Source organism: Phaethon aethereus (assembly GCF_964289735.1).
Source record: "Phaethon aethereus genome assembly, chromosome: 11".
In the NCBI taxonomy this organism is placed as follows: Eukaryota; Metazoa; Chordata; class Aves; order Phaethontiformes; family Phaethontidae; genus Phaethon; species Phaethon aethereus.
This window is the reverse complement of record NC_138587.1, coordinates 9,573,291-9,599,668: the sequence shown is the minus strand read 5'-3', so window position 1 is coordinate 9,599,668 and position 26,378 is coordinate 9,573,291. Positions and strand designations below refer to the sequence as shown.

Genomic DNA, 26,378 nt, shown 5'->3' with positions numbered 1-26,378 from the left:
ACGCTCTACATCAGTCTTTATTTCCCTGCAGCTTTAAATCTGATCACATACAGTAGATGATATTTTACTGGTTGTTGTTAACTTTTTAATAGTTCAAATTGGATTGAGTTGTCAGTTGGCAAGTAGCTTGAGTGTATAGATGCCTCTTTGTAATATATCAGTTTGTTCATCAGAGAGAACTACAACATCGAGAGCCTTCTTCCTCCCCTTCCCTGAAATTTTGATGCATGTTTTTTGAAGAAGTCATGAAAGGATTTAAATCCAAAGCTGAAAAGCCTGACTGGAACTGATTGCTTTGAGCTTCTTGTTTACAAAATACAAATTGGGGGTTAAAAGAAGACAGACAACAACATGAGGTTTTCTTATGAATAGTCTTATTTTTGATTTCTCTAGCAAAGACTGTGGTGTATATAGAGAATATAAAAAAGAATAACAATAAAAGCATATTTAATGGTGAACAACTTTTTTTGAGGAAAACTCATTTTTGACAGTCTGTGCAGTATTGATAGAAGTTCTTTCTAGTTGTAAGATGCAGCTTTGCAGATCCCTGTCATGGATATAGGATGAATGCTGTCACAGAACAAGCACGGATGTGCTGTCAATGTTTAACGCATTTGTTATTTAAAAAGTCATTTCCGTATTATAATGTATTTTTTAAATTGTTTAGAGTAAGATAGACTATCTGTTGTGATATTAATATCTCCTCTTTATGGGCAAACTAGAACACAGGATATTGCTATGGAGAAATCTTTTAAGCACTGCATAAAAGGATGAATCTGTTTTTTAAGACTGACACAGGCTATACAGGAGATGGAATATTGTTACAGTTCACAGTGAAAGCATAAAAGAAGCAGCATAAAATGCGGAAATAGCAACTGTGGAACACACGCATGTGCTTTGGTATTAACTCGCCTAGGGGGAGTTATTTTCTTGAGTAATTAAACTTTCCGTGGGTATTGAGGACCATTCAGGGGCTTTGAGTCAAGTGAGGACTAAGTACAGAGCTGTATTGTGATTAAGTAGCCAAGCTAGTCTGCTTGGGAAGTGAGAAACCTGCAGCAGTCAACAACCTTGCTTTCTGCAGGTGGGCTGAAGTCTTTGGGAGGATTCTTATGACCCTTAAGAAAAAATTACATTTGTCAGGCCGCAGGCTTGTACCCTAGATCTGTCTTCCAGGGCACAGTGCTTTTGTTGTGTTTTTTATTAATTTAAGTGCTTGTAATAACTGTAGGATTAGTAACACTGGAAACTGGGGAATGTTGCAGAGTGGTTGAGACTGGAGTAGGAGGGGAGCGAGCTTTGTGCCCAAGCCTTCCCGAGAAGAGCTGCTCTGGAGGAAGTGAAAGCTTGGGCATGGAGTGCGCAGCTCACCGGCTTTCTTCTACCCTTGCCAGAGCTGGCTTATCTCTTGTTGTGGGACCTGTTCAAATTGGTCGGGAAGGTGTATGCTTCTCTGCTGAAGATCACTTACGTTATGGTCTCTATTCTCAGACAGAGCTTATCTGCAGTGGTACTCAAGCAAAGCATGTGTTGTTCCCAGCACTTGTGTGCACTGAGCGTCTCCTCTCAAACCTGCTTCTTGCCTAAAAGATGGTGTGCATTTGAGCTCCCACCGTGCCCGCCACAAGGTGAAAGCATCCCTTTGTTCCTTATGGAGCTCTTCATCTCCTCCTCTTTCACTCTTGTGCTGTGAGAGCACTTCTTGTCTGAAGATCAACACTTCTGAGTGCTCTAAAATCCAACTCTTTATGAAGCTTGTTATGAAAATTGATGAATGAAACAAGAAGGTAGAGAGTGGAGTGGAGCGTTGGAGACTTGAGAGCATGAGCACACCAAGGCAAGGCCAGGCAGGGCTGAGCAGCCTGTGGCTGGGCTGGCCAGGCCAGCACAGAGTAGGGCACAAGGTTGGTGTTAAAGTTGCTTTGACTCATTCCACGTGTCGTATGTCCCTCCCCCGTTCTCCCTCCCTCCCCTGCCCCAGGTCATAGATTTTTGGTTAAAAATGAATTCTTTCTTTCTTTTTTTTTTTTTTTTTTTTTTTTTTTTTTTTTTTTTTTTTTTGAGTAATGGGCCTCAAACAGCATGTGGCACTGCAGTGACAGTCTTGCCAAAGACTGTCTAAAACTGAGTTATTGCTTCCAGTATCTCTGTGCATGTGCCCCAGGATAGCAATTGCCTTTTTCTGCAGTGGTATTGCAGCATGAACTTTCATCTCATTCATTATCCGCCCTAATGCTCAAGTCTTTCTGCATTACTGCTTTCTAAACAGCAGTCTCTCACTTCATTCCTGCACTGATTATTATTTCTCCCCAACTGCATTGCCTTACATCTATCTATCTTCAGTGGAATGTCTCACTTACATCAGCCCATTTCGCTGAGCTTGCCAGACAGCTGAGTGTTTTTGAGGCATTCTTGCTTGCTTCTCCTCCTCTTGGTTTAGCATCACTTACATTTACTGAGTATGGCGTTAGCTTTGTCCTCCAGATGGTTAAATATGTCGTATAGAAAGAACAGTGACCCCGTGCCTTTTCACATTGTGCTGTATACCGTCGCTGTATGATTACAAAGTGTGCGCTGTTGCTGGCAGTTTTTATCTATTTACTTCATCTGAGCTCTATTACTGCTTTTTTATTCTTGCTGCCAAAGGCCTTAGTGCTCTTGCTCTTAGTAGTATGAGGTTTTGAGTCAAGATCTTTATTGCAGTCTCTGGAGACAAATGACCAAGGAACCAAGTATTAGTTTTGGACCCTAAACAGCATCAGACCCTCCTGCTGGGAAACTTCCAGAAAAATTCTTGCCTGGATGAAAAACTAACAGTGAACGGCAAAGCAAAGATTGAAGTTTGATTCATTTTGCGGATCAGCTCTGTAGTATTTATAGTCTTTTCCCCTTGAACAATGCAACGTAGTTGGAAGGAAAGGAGAAAGTTCTCAAAATGGTAGGTCACGTTTTTGGGGCATATATCCCTGACTAACAAGTTGTTCAGTCAGCACAAAAAATCTCTATTAATCTTAGTTTCCACTTTAGATTTATATTTTGGGAAATAAATGTAGATGAAACCCTTAGCTACAAAATATCTATGTAATGCAGGCTGTCAGCATAGAAAAAGATGAAAAAACCCTGTTTTGTAGATCATAAGCCAAATTAAATACATTTTTACACAAATAAAAATCGATTCTTGTTTGCTTGGTTCTACTCAGTCTTTAAGTTTGATCCTAAAATAATTTTTGTGGATCTGGCTGGAATTGCCATCACAGTTAGAGCTGGAGGCACTAAATCTGGCTACCTGACTGCTACTGATGTGTTTCAATGCAGAGCAATACAAATCTCAAGTTTTTTCTGCTTAATCTGGGGGAGCATGCTGGTTTATGCCCTTCCGTCTTTCCTCCAGGAGATTGTGCAGACCTGACTGCAAACCGAGAGGAAGCTATCTCACAGTGGGACTAGAGCATTTCTTCTTTCTTTTCTTAAATAGTTCTTTATTGAGCTTTCCACCTTCTACGTTAATTTGAGAGCCTGAACCAAATAACCAGGAAGAGATTGATGTGGCCTCACTTTATTTCCCACAGTCAATAAATTGTTAAATGGGCCAAAGGACACGGGTTAAAAAAATCATTTTGTATAAAGAATGAAGGATTTTTATTAGCTGACAGAGCCCCTGTCTCTGAAGACTTCATAATGGGGCAAGTTTGATCTCATGCCATGCCATGGGAGCAGCTTCATGAAGTGCCTCGCCGTTCTCTGTGTGGATGGAATCGGCACTGTGCCTTGCATCTGCTGCTGGATGAGTGCTGGCCTTGCTGCTGCTTCGGTGTTAGAGGCAGGGGAGTTTGGAGGGGTGCCTTGGAGCGTGGACTCCACGCGGTGTCAATGCTGCGTTCCTCCCAGGAGAGATCTGGTGTGCTCCTACACAAAAACAGAGCCTCCCTCTCGGGGCTCTGCATAAGTTTAGCAGACAAAGCCTTGGTTTGTAGATATATGCTCGTCTTTACGGATACAGCACAAAGGTGGCTTTAGTGGGATGATTATAGAATCTTTGGGTTGGAGGGGACCTTTGAAGGCCATCTAGTCCAACCCCCCTGCAGTGAGGAGGGACATCTTCAATTAGAGCAGGTTGCTCAGAGCCCCGTCCAACCTGACCTGGAATGTTTCCAGGGATGGGGCATCTCCCACCTCTCTGGGCAACCTGGGCCAGGGTTTCACCACCCTCGTTGTGAAAAATTTCTTCCTTCTACCTAGTCTAAATCTACTCCTCTTTTAGTTTAAAACCATTACCCCATGTCCTATCGTAACAGGCCCTGCTAAAAAGTCTGTCCCCATCATGATGACATGAGTAAATGAAATTGTCGGCTACCTATGGGGAAGCATGAATGTGTCTGGCAAGATGGCGGCCCAGGTGGACAGAAGTCATGCACAGAGCAGGTCGTTGCTATGGTTATTTGCATGAGTCTAGTAAATATTTTTTTTAACTGAGGTACCTCTTGCTATGTGACTTAAGGGAATCTGTTTTGAAAACGTAGTAAGGCTGTACTATGACAAATGCTGGCAGCGGATACAAGCAAATTACTTCCGGAGCAGAGAGGTAAACCCGGTCATTTTGCATAAGTTTGCATGTTTTTGTGAGTGTTACTGGGTTTAGTGAATTGAAAATGGTATGATTCTGAGTTAAACACAATTGAATTACAAATTGAAGTACAAAATACTCCATTAAGGTCGCAGTTATTTGCTATTCAGAGGCTGCTCTTCTAACATTGGCCATGCTGCAGCACCTGACGATGTGAGAATGAGTGAGAAAGGTGGTTCCAGCCACGGTGTTTTCTGTCATAAAACCCTGAAGGTTTAGGTACTTGCAGTAAGGCAAGAAGTGAAATAAAGCCCTCTTTTGCCATTGCTAATACATTATACAAGCAAGTCTCTGCTATACATGCATGATTTATATATTTCCTGGGTAAACCATGCCATGAAGGAAGAGACCAAGATGGCCCCTTCTCAGAGTGCCTGTGCTGGTGGATTCAAGTCCCTTCTGTGCAAATGCATTGTGCTGCCTCTGGATTCCAGCTTGTTCCAAGCTTGATTTCAAGCTTGCCCTCGGGGAAATAGTGCAAAGACATCGGAGCTGGATGTGCGAGCAGTCGTTTTGCCCTGAGAGCTGGGTTTTCATTGCCTTGGTTCACTCTGACTTGGCTACCCTAGATACCGGAGAATTGAGTTTATCTGTTTTCTCACTAATGTCTGCTGTGATTCAGTCAGCTTTCTGTGGAGGTCAGCCTTACTTATGGTCCTCTGCTCTGAAGTTTTATTTCTGTGTTTGCATCACACATTGTTATGAATAAAATTCAGAGGTGACATGACCCATCTGAAGTACAGCATGGAGAGGTGATGAACAAGGATGAGAATCCTTCTTTTAAGAAATGCAGATAATGATGGTTAACAGAAGTCTGAGGGACTGTGAAAGATGCACAGACCAAGAGTTTTCAAGGTTACTGAGTTTTCAGGTGCTCCCAATTATTTTTCTGTCTGACTACCCAAATCAGAAGTGTCTAAAAGGAATCTGATTTTTAGGATGTAATGTGCATTAGTCTTCTTTAAGGTATCTCAACTTAGATGCCTAGAATACCAATCTGTTTGAAAACTTTGTTTTAAAGGTAAATGGAGTGTATTTCTGCATGCAGGGAAGTGTCAGGGAACAGCTCAGTGGGATAAAAGTTTTACTCTGGGTTTGGGTCCAAACCAGCTGATTTTGATGTGTTTGCAGTTCTCAGTGATGGGGGATGAGTGTTTCTGAAGCTGGGGTACTCAGACTTCGTTTCTGCAGCTATCACCGTCGCATGTTGTTTGCAGTGTAACGCCAATGGCAGCCCCTCCATCCTGGAGGAGGAGCGCAGTTGTCTGAGCTGTTTTTTTTCTACTCAGGATTTCTGCATTTTCTCAGCAGAAAAGATAAGACTAGGTTTTGGTGTTTTTTTTTTTTCCCCATGACATTGCTCACACACATGTAGATTTGAGCTCAAGTACTGCAGTCTGAGAACCCTTAGTCTAAGGGTATTTCCCAAGTTCTCTGGCAGAAGCTTTGGTGCAGAGCACCTTCCTCCTGGAAGGGGTGATGTTGCAGTTGGTTTAATTTGTGTGTTTTATCTTGAAGTGGAAGTTGTCGGCACTGTTGGTTATCTACTTTCCTTATTCCTAGCAGAAGTGCTGCAGGCGATGCCATTTGACATCAGTGGTCAAAATTCACCAGCTATGCCACGTCTTGCACAGCTGATGCCAGCAGAATATAAGCCATGAAAGGGCAAAACCAAGCCCTTTCTAATCATCTGGCAGCATCTGTCTCTTCCTGGCCTCACAAGCTTCTTTTTCCAAGTCCCCTTAATGGGCCATCATTAATGCAACTTGAAGTTATCTTACTGTCTTGCTAATGAGCTTTGCTCATCTGGCATGTAAAGGCAGGCCAGCAGAGGAGGGATCCGTGGGACCTTGTGACTGAGGAGACTGGTTTGCTTTTCCTTGGGAAGGCATCTGCGCTGCTGGAGAGACGCTGATAGCACAGGGCATTGCGGTATGCTTGTGTGTCCTTGTTCTGGTTTGGCATAAGGCTTGCTCTGAAGTAGGAGACTTTCCTGTCACCCTTAAATTCCATCTCTTGTAATGCAAGGAAAGGACTGCAGTGAAAAATCTGTGTTCTGTTGCTTGTGTACATCAGCTCTAATGCTTTGGGACTTGCATTGTGTTGATACATTGGAGTAGTACAAAACTGCATTACACTTAACTTGCTGGCTTTGAACTCCACAGGTTACCAGTGGTTCATGCACCTGGTGACTGGTGTATTCATGTTTGGGATAAGAGCTGTTAACTCCACTAGTTAATTTAATCCCCACAGTTTGAAAGCGTGTTTCTTGGACTATTTTTCATCTTCAAATTGCAGTCTGCTGGTTAGTTTCTGTAAAGGCCTGCTGTGCTCTGCATTTATGTTCTTGTTCTTCGGATTTGCGCTGTTACCACATCATCTATCAGACACGTGGACAACAGAGAATGAATAGTGTGAAAAGTCATGTCATTTTTTGGAATAGACCTGTGGATTATACTTATACAGGAATTAAGGGGCTGCCTGGGTGACTATCATCTGGGAAAAGGATATCCATCTCTTGGCAGATGTAGCATCCGGATGTCTGTTGTTTCACTTAGTCACGAGAAACTTGTGACTTGTAACTCCCATATTTCATTAATGTGGAGCCGTGAAAATTGCGTGTGCATTCAAAGGAGAATAGATTTTGTCTTTTATCTGATAATCAGAAGAAATCTCTGCAGCATAAATCAAAGGAAGAAGTCTCATTCAGAATATAATTTGTGGATGCTGTCTGATCACCATATGTTGTTTTAACTTTCATCCTCCTTTGGCAACGTATAAAATAATCTGCAAAATATGTGAATCCATGGCTGAAGAGTCTGTTTAAAAATAATGCACTATCAAAATGGATTAGCTGTGCCTGAAATACTTATAGTTTTATTTGCTGTCAAAGGGCAGTAAAATATTCAAGGCAAATAGCCTAGTTTTGTTTAGGAAGTTGTCTGTGAAAGAGCCTAGGGAGATGAATTTAACCATTATTTATCTTAATTGTACAAAAATATTTTAATTGTTTAATATGACAAATTTATTTCCTCTCAGTTTTTTCTCTTCTGGCCCATTTGACAACATTTATTCTAAGAAATTGCCCAGAAGCCTAAAGTCTTTTCAGAATGGTATGTGTTACAGTGCGTAGCATTGCAGTGTCTTCAGTTTACCTGCTTCTCTTTAGCACAGTCCAATTAAAAATACAGTAAATGCACCTGGATATAGATGCTGCTTCTTTTTTTGGTGAGACTTGCTTGAAGCTTTAGGCTTGCAGATGGCTAAGTGTCTTGGCTCACTAATCTCTTAAACTCCATTAGAGCTGACACAAAAGCCCTTCAGAAAATGTTTCGGTGCCCCTACCCCTTTTAAAATGCAGTATTGTGCAGTCTTCAAGAAAATAGTGGTTTTCTTGGTTTTGAAAAGTTTCCCTTCTACAGGCATTGATTTGATACAGAACTAATTGCTAGCATTCCTTATGACTTAGTGCTTTTTTGCTATGCACTAACAAGATTTTATTTTTAACCTCCCTGCTTTAAGTGTTTTCGTAGTGTGACACTACTCCAGATTCCAGTAGTCAAATCTCTTGTCTCTGAAGGCTGGCTTGTTTTCCAGCTGTAGCACCAGGTTGAACTACATCAGTTAAGTATGTTCACATCAGGGACTAGGACTAAAACTGATTCAACTGCTAAGTATAGTCTGTGGCAAGTCACAGAATTGTTATGAGCTGGGCAATGTGTGTACCCCTGACTTTGTACCGTTGTAATCGGAACAGCTGAAAACAGGTTTGTGTGCAACCCTCGCCTTCAAAGAAGGCTTAAAAGAATCGGCGTTTGGCACACAACCTAATTAATCTACCATCATAACTAATGATTTCACTATTCAGACATAAAGTATCGACCTTAAAGGATTTTTCTTGCATAGCTGATAGCTTGATACCTTTTAAACACTAATGCCAAGGGTATAATCTCTCTGAACAGTATAATAGCTTTCTATTTAAGGTAGATTGGGAATAAAATTTCAAGTTTTCATGTGAACTATGAATATCAGTAAGCTATTCAGGCAGGAATTACCTTATCATACCTTTGAGGGCACTTATCAAATAATTTTTATTGGAAAGTTAATACATTGAGACAGAGTGAATGGAAAGCTGATCAGAATGCTAAGGCATATCCCAGCATTGCATTGCTTTTGCTGTCTGCAGATATGCGGCATGGGTTGATTCATTTAGCACATCATCTAAAATCATGTAGCGTTCAGTACCGATTAAAATTATATGAAATTGTGTGTAAGAGATTTCTCCATGTTAGCTTTGAAGGATCCTCTATTCTTTGCAGAAGTAGTTCTGATAGTCACAGCACAACTCCACTGACTGCAGGTGTTACGCTTCATAGCCACCAATACTGCACTGGCAGCCAGAGGAGTTGCTCAGGATTTAATTTCACGCTTGTGTATCTGAGTGTAAGATTGGTCCCTTTCTCTTTTAATCGCTTATCTGCAAGTCTCAGACCATATATTACGATATTCGTTACTCCTCTGCCATCAGCACTGGCATGATGTATCACATGAAACCTTGCAGTTGCCCGGGCTTCTGCAGTCCCTTCTCTGCCTCCTGCTCTGTGTGTGTGCCTATATTCTGCCCCACGCCTCCATTTAGGCTGCTCCATTTTGCGCCTTCCTGGAGCATGTTCCTGTCCCTCCTATTGTCCCGATTTCCACTTCCCCAACTTTTCCAGGGTTCCCAGAAGAGAGGAGCCTCCCCGTGATTGCTCCGTGCTGGACCAGTCCATTTAATTGCTGGCTCTTCTCCAGCGTCCAGTTCTGCAGGAGTGGAGCAGGAAGCCACTTGGCTGCTCTCTGTTCTTGAGCTGTTAACCATCTCCCTGCTGAAAAGACTTGTGGAAACCCGTAGTGATTGGTGCTAATACAACTTATCTTTCTTAAATATTTTCTCCAAAACTTGTTTGGATGTTAGAAACACTGGAAGATGTAAGTTGAGTTTGAGTCACTTATTTGCATGTATAGCTTCTGAAACCATGGAATTGGAGCATTTCACAAAAATGAATAAATGTACTCTAATGGCTGGAGCTGAACAAAATATTTTAGCTGTATATATTTTCAGTGAAAGAAGCAGATTCAGCAACACTGAGATGACTGTTAAATTTTCATTGGTGGTGTCAAGTTGTTTTGGTTGGAAGGTACATCCCTAGTGGCCCCCCCCCCCAATCTGGAAAAAGTAATGATTCTGCCTGAAACATAAGATGGTTTTGATATATTAAGCACTTTCTTTTTTGCAGTAATTTGACTTCAATGCTTTGGCTGTTCCAAACTTTTATCTAAAAAGCCACTGTATGCTCTGTTCTCTACCTTCAGTATGAGAGATCCATTGACCCCAGTTGATACAACAGAACAAAAGCTCCATGAGATTGAGTCTGTGGTTTCCTGATGACTTTACCAGTGTACGATATTGCCAACAATAGCTATTTGTTCTCACAGTGTTTTCTTGAGGTGTTTATGTGGCCCCATGCAGAAATGCATGGCCGTACTGTGAAGAGGCTGGGGACCTGAGCTGGCCTAGGGAAGAAGGTGGTGTCGGGATTTTTGAGACAGACAGTTACCTTTCCAGTTCGCAGCATGGCCAGATATCTTGACCTATCATCCTTTTCCCTGAGTTTCTGCAGCTATCCAGTAGACATAAATCTTCTCTAAATTGCTAATGACTGCTGAGTTATTGCATGTTTATAAGGGGACTCTTGACATTAGTGTTGGGCTGCCTATCAGTGATGCAGGATTTTATTTAGAACAGGGTGTCCCAATTAGTTTCTTTTTCAGTCCTACAGAGGATATTTAGTGGTATAACCAGCAAGTTCCTTCCCACAGTTCTCTTGACAAATACTTGAGCTCTCTTCTTGGTTTGTAACATCCTTTTTGATGGAAGTAAATTCATGTACAGCATGGCTCTTCACCATTTCTAAGTATAGATAAATGTACAAATCTATTAAGTTTCTATGCAGAAAACTAAAAATGCATATTTTCACAAGAATGTCAGGTTTTCAATTGCATAAATAGGATGCTGACTGAAGCAAATGTTCAATTTCACATTAAAGTTAGGCACTCATAAAGGCTTGGATTTGCATAATTTAATTTTCTGCATAGAGGATACTGAAAATAAATGGTATGATTCATAGCCATAACTGTGGTTGCCATGTGGCTTTTTGACGGTTCAAGCTAGGAGTACAAAGGGGTTTACAACTTCAGATGTTTCGCACTGGCTCAGAGCCTTTTTACCTTTAACAAATATAGATTATTTAGTCATAGTTTCTTGCTTCTGATGGTAAGGCACACAGAAGGGCTCACTGAGCAGATACTTGCAGGAGTAGCCTTGGAGGAGGCAGGATGAAATCTTCCTTCTGCCTGCAGGAATCAATTTTTCTGGGCAACAAAAATGCCACAAGTATTTGCCTCTTTTATATAGAGGATACTCGGAAGAAGGCTGCTGTTGTCTTCTGTCTTTCATTTTGTAATAAGGACAGACTTTAGGAGTATTTCTCAGCACATGTGATTTTTAAGTAAATAATTGGGCCTTCCCCCCCCCCCCCCCCCGCCCCAGCCTTTCCAGCCATCCACCTAGGTTATTTCCGTGCTCTGTTCCTTGGGGTTTTCATGGTCTCTGATCTTTGCTCAGTTTTTTTGCCAAGAGGGTTTGGATCTTAACATCCCTTACCTTCTCTTTCCTGTTGAAATCAGTGTCTGTTGCCTCCCACCCAGACAGACATATTGAGGTAAATCAGAAGAGGAAAATAAGGTATGTGATGTAGTGTTGCCTTCAAATCCTGGTAGCATGATGTGTTTCAGTGTTTCTAGTTTGCAGCCTGGACTGAATTAGCATTTAGAAAGTTGCCAAGAAATCTGGAAAACTCATTCAAATCAGAGGCTCATAATAAATTGCACAATTAGTACCTTTGCTCACACAAGAGAAAATTTGTAATGCCTTTCCTGAGATTCCATGACTTTTCCTGCCACTTCAGGATTCCAAAATCTGCAGAAATCCATGATCCATGTTGCAGAGTGAAGGTTGTCTATAGAGCTGCTTAGCATACATGGATAGCCCTCAGGCATAGCACGCTCTCTGCTACTGTGGTACATGGGGTGTCACCCAGAAGCTTTTCTAAAGAGCAAGCAAGCCAAATTCTGAGTTACTGGTGCTTGATGCTCAGTAAAGTCCTGTTACAAGCTTCGTTTCAGCCCAGTTGTTAATTGGCCTGGGAATAGAAGGGAATGCTTGATGTGATAGAAGAAGTGCTTGATGAGTGCATATGGGTAGCAGTGCTTTACATGGTTCTCTAAACTTAATTTTAATTATTCATCTAGTTTCTTACTGATCAAATAAGTGGTTTGGGATCAGTCGGACTTAAATTTCCATAGTGCCAGTTGGTGTATACTTGTTATTTGCATTTCATGTATGTGGATCTAAGGAGGTTTTTTTGTTTATGTGTGTATATTATAGCACAAAAGTTTTTGGTTGTGATGCTCTGAGAAAGGTAGTTGAATTTGTTACAGAGTTTTTGCTGACATTTGTGCCTTCATACACCTCCAGTTTGGTGCAATCAGGAGCATAGAAACATTAAGCAAAATTTGCACATAAAAACCTCAAACAACCCACGTCCTCATGGAAGCTCTGCATTCCTTTACAAGAAAAAAAAAATATTGTTTGAGGTATAAAAGAAGAATTCCGGAATGCAATGTAGGATGCGTTCTTTCCTGTTTTGGTTGACGAATTTAATGCCTTGTAGCTTGTGAAGTTTTACAAAGATTTCTTTGTTACTGGCCTCCCTTCCGTGTCGTAAGGCATCGGTGTTGCACGCTGGGTATTTTGTCTGACACATGCGACTTTCCTCTGGCTGGAAGGCAGTGCTACGTCTGCCTTGCTTGAGTGAATCCTACAAGGCGATGTTACTCGAGCCTTGCTCGTGCTGCGACTGTTACCCAGTGCGCTGTGGGCTCAGGGCTGCAAGCTGTACGTGGGGCAGATTCATTCGGTCCCGAGTGAAACTGTTCTATGTGGGATGTTCAGGTGTGGTGTAAAATAGGTATAGTTATGACAACCTGGTTAACACTGCACTGGCATATTCCACACGCTTGCATAAGGATCGTGACAATTTTTGTGTTGAATTACGATTATTAGTTTGGTAGTCACCAGCTAAGTAAGCTATCTGTCTAGTTGGAGAAAGTTCGGTCATATGTCATGGCTCATACTTGTTTGCTTGTGTATATCAGAATTTCCTTATGAAAATTACTGGAGTTAGGCGGGTATGTGCCAGATCAGAATAATGGCATCAGTGAGTCCTGACCTCTGTGAATCATCTTTGGATGGTGGGTTTTCCCTGGTGAGGAACACACTTGTGAATTTCTTTTTAAGGAATGTCGTGTTTGTAGTCTTCGCCCAGCAAAGATTTAAGCTTCACGGTGTAGACTCCAGGGAGTCAATACCACTTTCCTAACCATTCCTCCTTCTTCTCTTCCCAGCTCTGACTGAAGGTTATGTTGGCTCTCTGCATGAAAACAGACATGGTAGTTCTGTGCAGATACGGAGGCGAAAGGCTTCAGGGGATCCTTACTGGGCATACTCGGGTAAGTTGACTTCAAAGGACTGAAACATTGAAATATCTCCAAAATAAAATTGTTTGCTTTTTAGCCTTTTTTTTGTTTGTTTTTTTGTTGCTACTACGCTCAGAAATAGTTTAAATTAGTTTTACAACGTATTTTGTTCTGCTGACTTCCTTGCAAACTCTCTTCTACACACATTCTCTCCTTTCTTGCATTCCTGCTATTTACCTGCAGGATTTCCCTTATTACTCTGCTCCTTCTCTCAGACTTCTTTTAGTTTCTTAACATATCCTCAAAAAGGCATGTTCCCACAAACTTTTCTTTAGTCTCCGTGTCCAATCAGTAGGTTCCCAAGCTTAATATTTGCTTACCCTGAGCCTTCTAGGAAGACTGTAAGTGTCCAGATATACATCCACATTAAAAAAAAAAACAAAACAAAAAACAAACCCAACACTAGAAATTTTACACATATTTCTTTGTTTTTAAGTATTTTTGCAGTAGAGTATAATGACAATGAGACCTGTCAGTGCAGCATCACACCAGGATGTCTGATGCTGAGAAGGTGGGATATTGGAAGGGTATTTTATTGTTTGTCCCAGTGCTGTTATGGAAAACTGGATGTGTCTGCACAATTTTGAAACGCCACAAATCAATATACTTCAGAATGTTGTCTTTGACATATGGTTTGACAGTTGGTTCAGGTCTAGAAAATTCCAGGTCTGTATTTGAAATGTAAAAAAAAAAAACAAAACAAAACCACCCCAAACAAACAAACAAACCCCACAAACAGAAAACATACAATACAAACAAAAAAACCCAAACAAACCAAAGCAAAAAAACCCAACCAAACTGGAAATCGTGTCAACAGCTGTGTTGACTCAATGGAAAAATGCCTAATAACTAGAAAGATTTTTATGAAAATTTCAAGCATCATAATGAACTTATGTGTGCTTTTTTCGAAGATCTGAGATGCATTTCAAACATTTGGTGCTCATCCAAAAGGAATGTTGTGCAGGCCTAATTTTAGCTGAAGGAAGAATACTACTTCCCTACTTTCTAAACAGTCTGAATACCGATACCAGATAAACAGGCAATTTTGGACTGCTAATTCCTTTCATCTATACAGACCATAAATTTCATTGGAAATGAATGATTATAGGTAAGCTTAGAGGTTTTTTCCATTAATACACAAAATACCAGATCTCACAAATTTTTGCTATTAGATCTCAAAATAAGACCTGTCTCATTTGCAAATGAGGTCACACAAGTAAAATAAATCTAAACATTTTAGTAACGTAGGACAAATGACCACTTTTTGTAAAATTGGAGATTATTATCAGATGGACAAATATTGCCGCAAGATATACTTCCATATTGCAGCTTAAAATAACTTTTTTAGATTTTAAGCCTCCAAATTCATAAAGAGTAGAAATAAACAAATAAAAGAAAGATTAGTATGTTGGAATGAATGACCTATTCCTATCCGTTGTCTTGTGTAAAATACTACAAGTTAAGTGCCACTTGGCATGTTTGTTTTGTTCCTGTTACTGAAAAAAATTATTTGGAATATTCATTGCAGGTAGTTAAATGAAAATGCTTAAAAAAAGTAGAACACTAGTGGAATTATTCTGTTGCCATACGTGTCAAAACTCTGAGTTACTGGACTTCTACATTAACCAGTTTTTAACCAGGTTTGGCGGGGGGGGGTGTCAGGGCTTAGAGGACACCCCCTAACAACAACAACAGACCCTAAAAACCCCAAACAAACAAAGCAACAAAAACCCACAAAGCCACCACACACCAGTTTATGCATGTGACAGTTTTCCTAATTCTATTTTCATGATGGTGGTGTTTTTCCTTCATGAGTAATATCACTTGTTCACCCCTCCAAAAAAGCTTTTGCCACCCACAAATCCTTTTAGATTTATGCCAAAATAAAATGTATAGTCCTTATGTGTAATTATATCTTACCTTTTGGGATTTTGCATCCTTTTTTCTATTGATGAATCTCCTGCTTTTATGAGGAAAATAGCCAATCTGTTTTTCAGAGAAGAGAGAGTGACTTCTCAGCTGTCAATTATGTGCCATTCTACCTGATTAGCGCTATCTAATTAGAACCTTTTTGTCACCCTGGCTCATAAAAGGAGTAAATTAGGAGATGCAAAAGGAGGAAATTATATATTTACCAGCACTTGTCAAGAAATCAGAAGGGGATATAATACCATTTTCTCAGGATGCTTTGTCGGGCTACTGTTTGAACAGTGACTTGAAATTCCGTTCCAGGGGAACGTGGTTTGGGACCAGGTATTCCAGCTGCAGAGCGCGGGTCTTCGCCAAAGGTTTTGTGACATGAAACCGAGGTGTGAGCCCACAGCCCGCGTACTGCGTGTCCCGGCTGTGTGGGCGGTGCGTGTAGCGCACCTGAGCAAGCTCATCCTGGAAGCGGATGGAGATCTGGTGTCCGCCTGAGCCCTGTCGTGGGCCCTGCCCGCAAGGAGCAGCCGCTCTGCCCTGGCAAGCCCCACACAGTGCCTGGGAGCAGGAGGGGCAGAGCCACGGGTGTGAGTGCTGAGGTACAGGCGATGATTGGGGTTCTGTCTGAGAGGGGAAGGGCAAAGGCAAGGAAAGGCTTGAGAAAGACATGGTTATTTCTAAAGGAATTTTCCATGGTTGATGGTATGTCCTGCAGGAGACTCAGTATTGCCAGCATGTCCCTGAGAAAGGGAAATTAAGATGAGCAATTAGGTGGGGAGAGGAGCTCCTGCTCTGTTAGAAGCTGGATGTTTCTGCAAGCTGCTGCTTTGTCATGGCTTTTTATACGTAGGAGCGTCTCTCTCTTCTTCCCCTCACTTGGTTCCTTCTGGCTCCATGTGGGATTTTCAGACAGTTCAGCCTCTCTTACCTGATGTCTTTTGTCCATATTTGCTCCCTGAGGGTGGCAGAGGTAATGAAAATGCCAAACTTCTGTGTTTAGGTTGAAGTTGAGAATAAATGGTGAGTGGCAGAGCCCAGATGCCAGACAGATGTTTGCTTCTAGCCGAGCACAGTGAGGAGGATGATCATGTTATCTCTTTCTTTCTCCTTGCCTTTCCATTCCCCAGAAAATTTCCCAGAAACCCTGAGCAGGGCTTGGCTAAGCAGCTTATGTACTAACGTTTGTCCTGTGGGTAGGGATTTGGACATGACTAGGAAGTTCACATAAAATGAGCCTACAGAGAGTGGAAACTTTACTCTGCAGTAAGCAATTAGCCTGTGTCAGTGGTTTCCAAGCTCTTCTACAGACATTATCTGGTAGGCTGCTTCCCTTCCCTATCCCTATGTTTAGACCAGCTCCCCTCTAGTTAGTTGTACAACATCTGCTGGCCCAGCCCCAGCAATTACGGGCAGGGAAGAAAGTTATGCTAGACTGTGCGTTGGTGAATCTGAAGTTTCTCCTAAGGGAATTTGCTAACTGGAGTAAATAAGACCAGGACAGCTTCTGCCGGCCGTCAGTGGACAACCATCTGTTAAACCCCAATATTGACAGCATGCCCATGTCTCTGCTGGGCCTACATTAGGCTGAACTATGGCTTTATATTGATTTCAACTGAGCTGTACTGATTTATAGCAGCAGAGGCCTGAGCTGTTTAAACTCTGGACATAAGAATTTTCCTGGTTTTATGAGTGATCTCTAGCATTACCATGTACTGCCTGGTAATATTGCTCCTCTCTGGCACAAGGGTTTAGAGAGGATAAGCTTCAATTATTGATCAGGGGTCAGACAATCCTTGGGTTGCCAGCATTTCTATAAGGCACCTACATACCTAAATGTCCCTGTGACAGGACCCTGTGAACTTCAGTGCCCTATGCTCATACGGCACGTGCCCCGTGCGATGCCTCGGAGCCTGTACCACAGAGCTCTCACTTCACTGCCCGACTGTAAAGGAAAAGCTTTTTAAGCCTTATAAAATAAGCCAGTTGTCTACAGACACAATTCTGACTATAACATTTATTCCTGTTCAGAAATAAAACTCACAAAAATGAAGACTAGATAATTAAATGAAGAAGGCCCATTTTAAATGGGTTCTGTCAACAAGACAGAAGGAAATACAATCAGCCTTTCAGAAGAAACTTTGTTAAGTCTACGCGAGCAGCTCTTTAAACCAAATTCAGAAGTGAGCAAACGCTGAAAACAGAAGACTAACTTATCTTTAAATAGGAACTGCAAGACTGAACAGAGACTGAGATCTCAGAGATAATCTTTTTAGGATTTTTCAGGAAGCTCAAACTACATTTCTAGGGGGATTTCTCTGTGCGTGTGTATTCGCGTATGTTTTGGCAAAGTTTTTATTCCATGATCGTGTCTTATAGTTTGCCAAAGACTTCCTAAATTACAACTGGCCACATTACTTACAGTGTAACAGGAATGTGGAATAGACGTGTAGTCAAAGCAAGAAGTAGGTGTGGATCCTGAATGTGGTCTTTTCCTTCAGTGCAGTCTTTTCACAGTAATCTTTTTTTGTTAGACTAACCACTGATTGGACAAGTTTGAAATTATTTTTAGCATGTCCTTATAATTGCCACAGAACTGAGTATGTTTCTAATACATGTAATAGTGACAGATAGCTCAGGTGCCTTGTCATCCGTGTGGAAATATTTTTGTAAATATATAAGCTGTTTTTAAACAAAACAAAACTTGAAAAGAAATCCTATAGAAATATGCAATTGGAATGTCTACCAGATCCAGAGCTTTCTGACGAGCCCTCCCTTGTGTCATGTATTCTACTTCACAAAGCGTAATACTCCAGACATTTAGAGATGCCTCTCAGTGTCAAGTGTTGCATCTGTCAGTGCTGAGAACACTTTGGTGGTGATATGGGCAGACCCTATTTTGCCTTGCAGTAGCCCCAAAAAAATGGGTAGTGGGAGGGTCAGGACTTTAGGAGGAGATTATGGTATGAGATGCTGACGCAGATGCTTGTATCTTAAGTAATAGTAGCTCTAAAGGGCCTATGCCTGTTCATAACTGCTTTTCTGAAAAACTATGATGTAAAAACTAATGTGACATTCATTTCATGAGATTGTGGAAAACCAGAAATGGCTGTGGGGAAATACTGCTCCTTACTCTGTTATTTAAATTGGGAAACTCCCCTTGGAGTCTTCAGATATAAAATGTGATGTCTAATTATTCCCAGTATGAACATGTGGGATCAATGGGTATGCAACAGGAGGCTGCGCTGTCCTGGGGCAGGAAGTTGTTGGCCATGGGTGCCTTTGTCACCGGAGTTTCCCATTTGAGCTGTGGTGCTGGCGCTGGCAGGGCTGGTAGACCCTGCTCTCTTGGTGGCTGTTCTGCTGATCAGCCTCTGCGTTGCAAGCTGACTCATTCAAGGAGTAGTCTCTTTTAAGTAATCAAAACTATTTGGGCTTGTCAGAGAAGAAAAAAGCAGAAAAGTAGATGCTGGCCAAGGATGTATACATGTTCTTTTTACTTGTTTATTTAACTACGGCTTTGTAAAGAGAACCCTATGTCCAGTTGTTTTTTCTCTTTAATCTTACAATGTATTCAAGGCATCTTTCCTCTTTGTACTTTTGATCTTTCATTTTCAGTGTGAAATTATTAGCACTACTTATGATGCTTCTGTTCTTTATACGTGTCCTTATTATGTTTTTTCTGACCAAAGTGTTGGATCCTTTCTCTCCAAGGTTCTGTGCAACTACCATGAACATTAGTAGAAGTTAATAGAAGAAAAATAGGCTTCAGAAGAGTAGGAATGACCCTGTGGGTGGGGAAAAGTGTTCATTAAGAATAGGAACTGTGGCCACGCTGTCATGCTAGTGTGTGAATGCTTTCTCCTACAACACTTAAGCAGTTATTGCTGTCCTTTAAGATGCTGCTATTTAAAATATAACCAGTGGTCAATATAAGAATTGAGTGTTCTTCTCAAAAGCAATTGCTGGCACTAAAACAGGAAAGATCAGTAAAGGTTATTTCCTGAAAGAATAGCAAATGGTGCTAACTGTGATGAAATGTAACTTGGTGATGTCCTTTGTAAATGTGTGAATTTCTCTCTCTTTGCTTAGATTGTTCTCATTAAATAAGCTGCTAATGTGAATTGGACAGGAAATAATCAGCACATAGTAAGGAAAGCATCAAGACTTATTGAACTGAGAGGTAACTAATGGCCTATTTGCCGTGGTCAGTATTTCATTCTTTCTGTCCTTCAGAATAATAAATCTTGATATTGACCAAAACTCTGGTGTACCACGTGCATGGCTATCATTCCCCTGTAAGAGTACTCATCTCCATTAAATGCACGATGGTCAAAATGAGCAGGTTCTGGCTGTCTCCCTTCCTCACTCTTTTAAGCTGACTTTCTAAAGAGGAACTAAGCTGAGAGAGCTGGGAAGAATATTCCCATTAATATCTGATCTGATCAGTAAACTGAGCTTTGAATATTTTATCTCCATTCATCAGAGATGAACAGTAGTTTTCACTGAACCCTGCTGAAACCAGCTGTGGTGCATTCATTTCCGTGTGCAATCTTATTAGAGTAACAGTTGTTCCAGAAATCAGTGCTACACGCTTTCATAAGACAAACATGGAAAACCATAGCTTGAGAGTTCGCTGTTGCTGTCTGAGCATGAACCCTGGGTTTTTTTTTTTTTATGTGCACAGCTAAAGCAAGCGGTATACTGCTGTGTGTTTTCTCAAATAAACAGAAAATACCATCTGTATATTTTGATTGTTTGTATTTTGACGGTACTGGGTCATGAGTCTTCATGTCCATGAGCTATGCACTGTACAAATGTGCACTAGACACATACTTGTCTGCAGAATCTGTATCAAAATGTGCACTTGCTAGAAGGATGTCAAGGAGAATGCTTTTAATCTTTCTTTAGCTATTCTGCATTGTGAAGTAACAAATACAAAATACTATCTTTTGTGTTTTGTTATGAGAATGAAGAAATAAGTTTTCAAGTTCCTGCCTCTGAGAACAGGGGATAACTTCCTAACTGTAAGCTAGTGTGAATAAGCAATTCACAATCACATGTTTGTGTTGAGTATTTAACATAGCAGTCCTCTAAGGAGAGCCAGCCTTGCCAGAAACAGTCCAAGTAGTCTGTATCATTTTTACTAAGCCATATTGCTGGGGAACACAGCGCTGATTGAGAGTCTTGTCATTTACTTTGTTTGTCTATTGGCAAGTTTCTAAATAATCTGCTGAGAAAACCTCAGATAGCAATTTAGTTTCTACTTAGACATAGACACGATTTCCTTATTGAATACCATTGATACTGTTTTCTCTCTCTTCTTGCCACCTTTTCTTCTGTGCTGCGCTTAGAGTTTATTCCAAGTACTGTCATAGTCAATCCTGGTATCCAGCCTATAATGAAATGGTTGACTGAATTTTTCAATGTTGGACAGGGTTATGGTGAAATTGTGTTTTTTGTTTTTTTGGCAAGGTTCTTTCTGGAAGCTGATTGTTTTTCATTACTTAAATACATTAAAGCAAATCTCTGATTTTTTTGAATGCTCTGAATTTTTTCTTTACCGTTTTGAGTAGATAGGCAATTGGCAGATGAACAGCTTTGAGAAGCTTAAATTTAAGAGGTGCAAAGAACCAGACGTTCTTTCAACTTTCATTCTTTCATGAAGTTTTTCCCTACCACAGCACAAAAGTACAAAATAACTACAACAGATGCTAGATGAAATCTTCAGAGCTTCAGATACAGTTGTTCCAATACTACATCAAAGTATTTTTACTTTGCACTGCTGTAATCAGAGCTCTGGCGATCTATACTGAAATGAGGAATCACAAAGAGCTGCTTTTGCTGGGGAGGGGGGATCCTTCACTGATTTGAACATGTACTCTGCTTTTTGTGGCATTTTCTTTCAATGTGAACACTGGGACATCTGTAGAAAACCTCTGGAATGACAACAACTAGTGTACTGTTTCATAAAACTGAAAGCGTGCTGAAGTGCAGCAAAAAGTTGTCTATTTAGCTGATTTCTAGGCATTGAAACAGGAAACAGTATAAAATATTTCAAGCTCTTTAGACAAAAACATGTGAAATGCCTCTATTTTTAACATACAAAGGAAAGATGGAGTATTTTGGTAGCAGCTGTGATACAAGCTCAGCAAATGGACTGGAGAATACACAGAAGGTTGGAGTCTGCTGTTGCCTTGAGGTTCTTGAATGATTGCAGAAATACATTGAATTTCCAATCTCATGTAACTGAATGCATATAGGAGAATTACAATGGGGAAAAAATGTGAACAGCAAGGATACTGCAGTGAGAAACAAAGCAAGCATGGAATCTCTGAATAGCCTTGTAGTGTGTGGATAAAAAAAAAAAAGTAGCTTGGCACAAACATTATTGCAATAGTCCAAGCATGAAATAATCAAGGAATGAATGAGAATTCTAGTTGCAGGATATAAGTGGAGTCTTTGTATGAAAGGGCTAAGCAAGGCCAGTATTGCAGTTGATGCAGTAGATGGAGAATTATTTCTATTATTTGTTCAATGTCAGATGGCTGCTTTGTGTCATTCCAGTCACTGTTGAGAAGATAATCTTCTTTTCCATATCTCTGCCCCAGGAGTTGCCCCATCTCTCCCCTTTCCCAGGAAGTATCTCCAACTTGCAGAATGTGGTACTGAAGACTTGCAGTTTTTAATCATTATGATCCTTGAAAAAGCAGTCCCTGCCTGCCAGAGGAGTACATCTGCCCTGCTGGGTTCCCTTGCAAAGGGAAGAGTGAGCAGAAGCAGGGCTGCGGTGCGCATTCCCACCCAGCGCCTCGTCAGCTGCCAGTGGGGCAGTGTCTGCCGTAGGTGGGTAGAGGTGCCGTGCATTTCTTCTATGTTGAATGTCACAGGCCTATTAGAGAAAGGTAGAATTAAGAAGTCTCGTCTATTGGTGTGGTTTGGCCCCAGCCAGTAACTGAGCACCACGTAGTCACTCATTCAGGGTGGGATGGGAGGAGAGAATTGGAAAAAAAAACCCAAACCCTCGTGGGTTGAGATGAAACCAGTTCAATAGGACAGCAAAGAAAGAGGAAATAATAGTAATAATAATAGTAATGGAATATGCAGAAACAAATGATGCACAAAGCAACAATTGCTCATCACCCGGTGATCAATAGCCCAACCCTGAGCAGCGATTCCCACCTCCTAGCCAACTCCAATTTTGTATACTGAGCATGACATTGTATGGTAGGGAATATCCCTTTGGCCAGTCTGGGTGAGCTGTCCTGGCTGTGCCCCCTCCCAGCTTCTTGTGCACCTCCACACTGGGAACTAGTTGGCAATAACTAAAAACAGCACTGTGTTACCGACATTATTGTCATACTAAATCCAAAACACAGCACTATGCCAGCTATTAGGAAGAAAATTAACTATCACAGCTGAAACCAGGACATCTATGTATGTTCTGAAGTGTCCTTTGGTACTGCAGTATGAGTGCTTAGCAGTTGAGGGAGTTCTAATTCTTGTAATATCTCTGAGGTAGATGTGTTTACATGGTGGGAACTGAAAGTCGGCGTAGTTTAAGTAACTTCTTTGATATACCCCATGTGGTGTACAGCAGGATTGGAAATTCAGCCCAAGTCCCAGTGCTGTGCACTGTTTCTTAAGCCACACGTCCAATCTTATCAAAGGCTAATTGAAGAGATCTTTGTTGCCTTGGAGACTGCCTTTTTTTGGGGGAGACCATGTCAGCAGCACAGGTGTTGTGAAGCTCTGCAGCTAACAGGAGGTCTTCCTGGAGGTGATCCAGCTATGGAGCTTAATTCTTCCTTCAGCAGCAAACTGATCTTCTCCCTGTGCTGGCTGCTTTGTTGAAGCTCTTTGTCTGTTTGGTGCTCTCAGTTTTTTACAGTGGGGTTGGGACAATATTGGGCTTGAGAAAGAAGATACTCTTTTCCTATTCAATACGCTGAACAGTTGGCTCTAAATTACAAAGTTTTTTATTACAGACTGCATGTGCCCCAAGAGTTGGATGGGCACACTTTTAACCATCAAATTAAATAAATATGAAATCCTGCAATGGAGTGCAGAGCTGTGCATATAAATTACATCTTTAAACAGCACTTGAATGATTTTCTGGAAATGTTTTTAACTCTCCTCTGAACTCCTGAGGGTCATCTCTGTAGCCTTCCTATCTGAGATCTGAGGGAGACTATTGGCAATGGAATGATTTATTGAAGAGGTATGTTGCTCTGTGCTATAAAAGTAATGATAAGCCATACTTGAGAAACTGAGTATCAAGCTTCTGTATTTGTAGAGCTGGGAAAGCAAGAGGGTTTAATTCAATTGAACCCTGAATCAATGTTTCCTAAGTAGATGTTCCCACTCACTTCCATGTCTTAACACTGCCCAGTTGTGAGGTGGGTTGCGCTCTGGGTTGATAATGTTTTCAGGACAGTTATTGAGGTGACTGATTTCATTCATCAAGAATTAGGAGCCCTGTGTCCCTGTTGTAGGATGAAGATTGCAACTTGAGCTGACATAGTAAGGACTGGTGGGTATTGCTGACTCAAGAGTCCTTGAGGTTGAACCCTCAGGAGGGTGAGATACCTTTGAGAAATATAATTGCTTTAAAAATTCTTAAGTAGACTGACTTAACCAGGAAACAACTCTTCCATCAAAGGAGTCTGCTGTCATGATGGAGAAAGGCCTTCTGTCTTTCTCCATCTCAAAGAAAATCTTGCCTGTTTGTCTTCTGAACAGTACTGCTGAGTTTCACGTAAGCGAGTCTGTTCTACCCATGGCTGAAGTAAACCCTTCATCCTCAACATTTTGCTTTGAATGCAGTCTTACTTCATGCATGTTTGCTCTACACAGCTGTAGGATTACAGCCTTGCAGGCGTGTTTGCAGGTGCATACCGGCTATAAAGTAAGGTCATGTTGTGATCACAGTTGTAAAGACCAGGAGGGTGCAGAAAGGCTGGGTGCCGTGTCTCAGATTACCCAACTGTAGCTGAGCAGAGGGCTGAACTGAGGTCTCTGAAGCTGGCCTGTACTGCTTTTTTTACCTTGCTGTAATTAGAGCATTCAGGCCAACAGCTAAGTTGTCCAGCTGCCAGAAGTCTCAGGAGGAGCTGTTTCACGTGGGGTTCTTTATTTCTGACTCACTTCCGAGACTTTCTCAACTGTCTTAATGTAAAACTTTCCTCGGAGATGAACAAAAGAGGAAACATCCCTGCAGTTGAATGCCTGATGGTGATCAGTATTGACATGTGGGCTGCAGTTTCTGTTGCTTTTCATATGTGGAAGAGTAAAACAAATGTCTCCTGCTTCCCAGCTCACTGATAATACACTCACAACTAGAGCTGAGGTGACAAAGGTCCCTTAATGTTGATCACATGCTTTTGCATCATGCTGGGTCAGGACCTCACAGGACTCTTGTGCTGTATTTCACATCATCTGGTCCTTGAGCACTGGGGTCAATCCCATGTGCCGAGCTCCTGTACAAACAAACTGGTAATTGGACGCACTCAGAGTGAAGAATTGAATGTTACGTGATTTGCTTTGTGTTTGTGTGAATATATTTCTCAAGTACAGAAGTTAAGATTTAGCCTGAGGTAACGATGGAGTGAAGTCATGGAGAGTTTAGATCACTTCTCGTTCAGTTTTACATGCTGTCTTTTACTCCCGAGGTGTGGTGGTATGTCTCGGGCCGCTAGGCTCAGGCTGCTGCTTAAGCCTTCTGGCCCCTTGGGGTATGACAAGCCATTTTACATGCCAGATGCTAGTCTGCTAACCAGGGGTGACGTGAACTTTTCAGATAGATTCCAACTTGGAAGCTTCTGTGGCAGTTCAGATCATGCTTTTAATTTATACTTCTGTTGCTGGAGACTTGAAATTGAGACACTTCTTTGGATGATGCAGTATTATCATGTGCTGATTTCTGAGGAAGGGAATTTGCTATGTGAAGATTTGCCATATGAAGTTTGCAGGGAGAATTGGGATGCGACTTTTGTAAAGAGGAGTTCGGTGTATGTACTTCAGTTACTGTTTATATTGCACAAGGGCTCCCCAGATGTCTGCAGGACTTAATTCCTCTCAGTGCAAATACAGCAAAGTTACCTTTATCTTAAATTTGTACAAGGCATCTGATGTCAGATGTGTGAACGGCTGAAGCAGGGTACAATGAGGTGCGGACTATGAGCTGGAGAAGGAACTAAGAGCCTTCCCTTTCTCTGCTATTAAAAAAAATCAAACCAGAACTGTGTAGCTCTATGAGCAGCTAAGTGCTTCCTATCCCTGTGAAAAGTCTCCAATGTCTAAAAAGCTTTGCTCTTCTTTTGTGGCCTCCCATAGTGCTCCCTGACACTGTTCCCCATGTTGAAGCTTGCGCTTCACAAAACTAGTGGCTATGCTGTTATCTGTAAGTTCACCTGCTTCTCCCAGATATGGTCAGTTAGCCAGCAGATTCAAAAGTGGTGGTGGTGGGGAATTGGTGAATTGATAGACCAGATGCAATAGAATGCTCAAATGCATAAGCCTGTTTCCTTAGGAAATTAGGTCGATCCATTATGGGCCCTTACTCAAAATTGCAAGCTCTCATGAGTAGCTTTTCAGAGTACGTGCTGGTTAAGTCCCATTTCTTCAAGGAAGTCCCTGCAATTTTAGAAGATGGGTTTTTAAGACTGGAGAATGTCTAGGTGGTTCAAGCAATCGAAATATTAGCGACAATTCTGTCCTGTTGCACTAAGTGAAGTATAACTGTTCAGAGGAAACATTCCAAGTCCCTGCAACCTTTCTGTTTGAGGCCATCCATGGTCTTGATCATATGTGCCAATGGAGGAGGTCTACAGAGGAGCCCTTGGAAGAGTGCACGGTAGGCAGCCATCTGTTAGGCATTAACAGAAGACCTTCAATTAGGGAAGGTGGTTGTGGTGTGGTGCTTGGACACGTGAGTCAATGTTGCATCTTATGATTTCAGTATGGACTGGAGTGCAGAGTACGGTAAACACTTTCAGCTCTTTTCTCCAAAGTACTATTGGAAACGGTAATAAAAAGTAACTGCTGGGAAAGTAGTTTTGCTGAGTTATGCTATTTTTGAAAATGCATAATACTCTATAGGCTTTTAAGTGATACTGGGCATATTTAACATTCTTTGATGTTAATTTCCTGGCATATGGACATCTCGACTTATTAAAATAAATAAGTACTTTCA

At 41.3% G+C, this 26,378-nt stretch overlaps 1 protein-coding gene across 1 annotated transcript in view; it reads left to right on the top strand.

The window, feature by feature from the left end:
• The window catches only part of PTPRG (protein tyrosine phosphatase receptor type G), a gene marked incomplete at both ends in the record, with an annotated part of 410,936 nt that overhangs the window by 79,224 nt on the left and 305,334 nt on the right, over positions 1-26,378 (top strand). Inside the window, one exon of the mRNA XM_082004630.1 lies at positions 13,133-13,237. Within this exon, the coding sequence (XP_081860756.1) occupies positions 13,133-13,237 (105 nt within the window). The remainder of the gene's footprint in view (positions 1-13,132; positions 13,238-26,378) is intronic.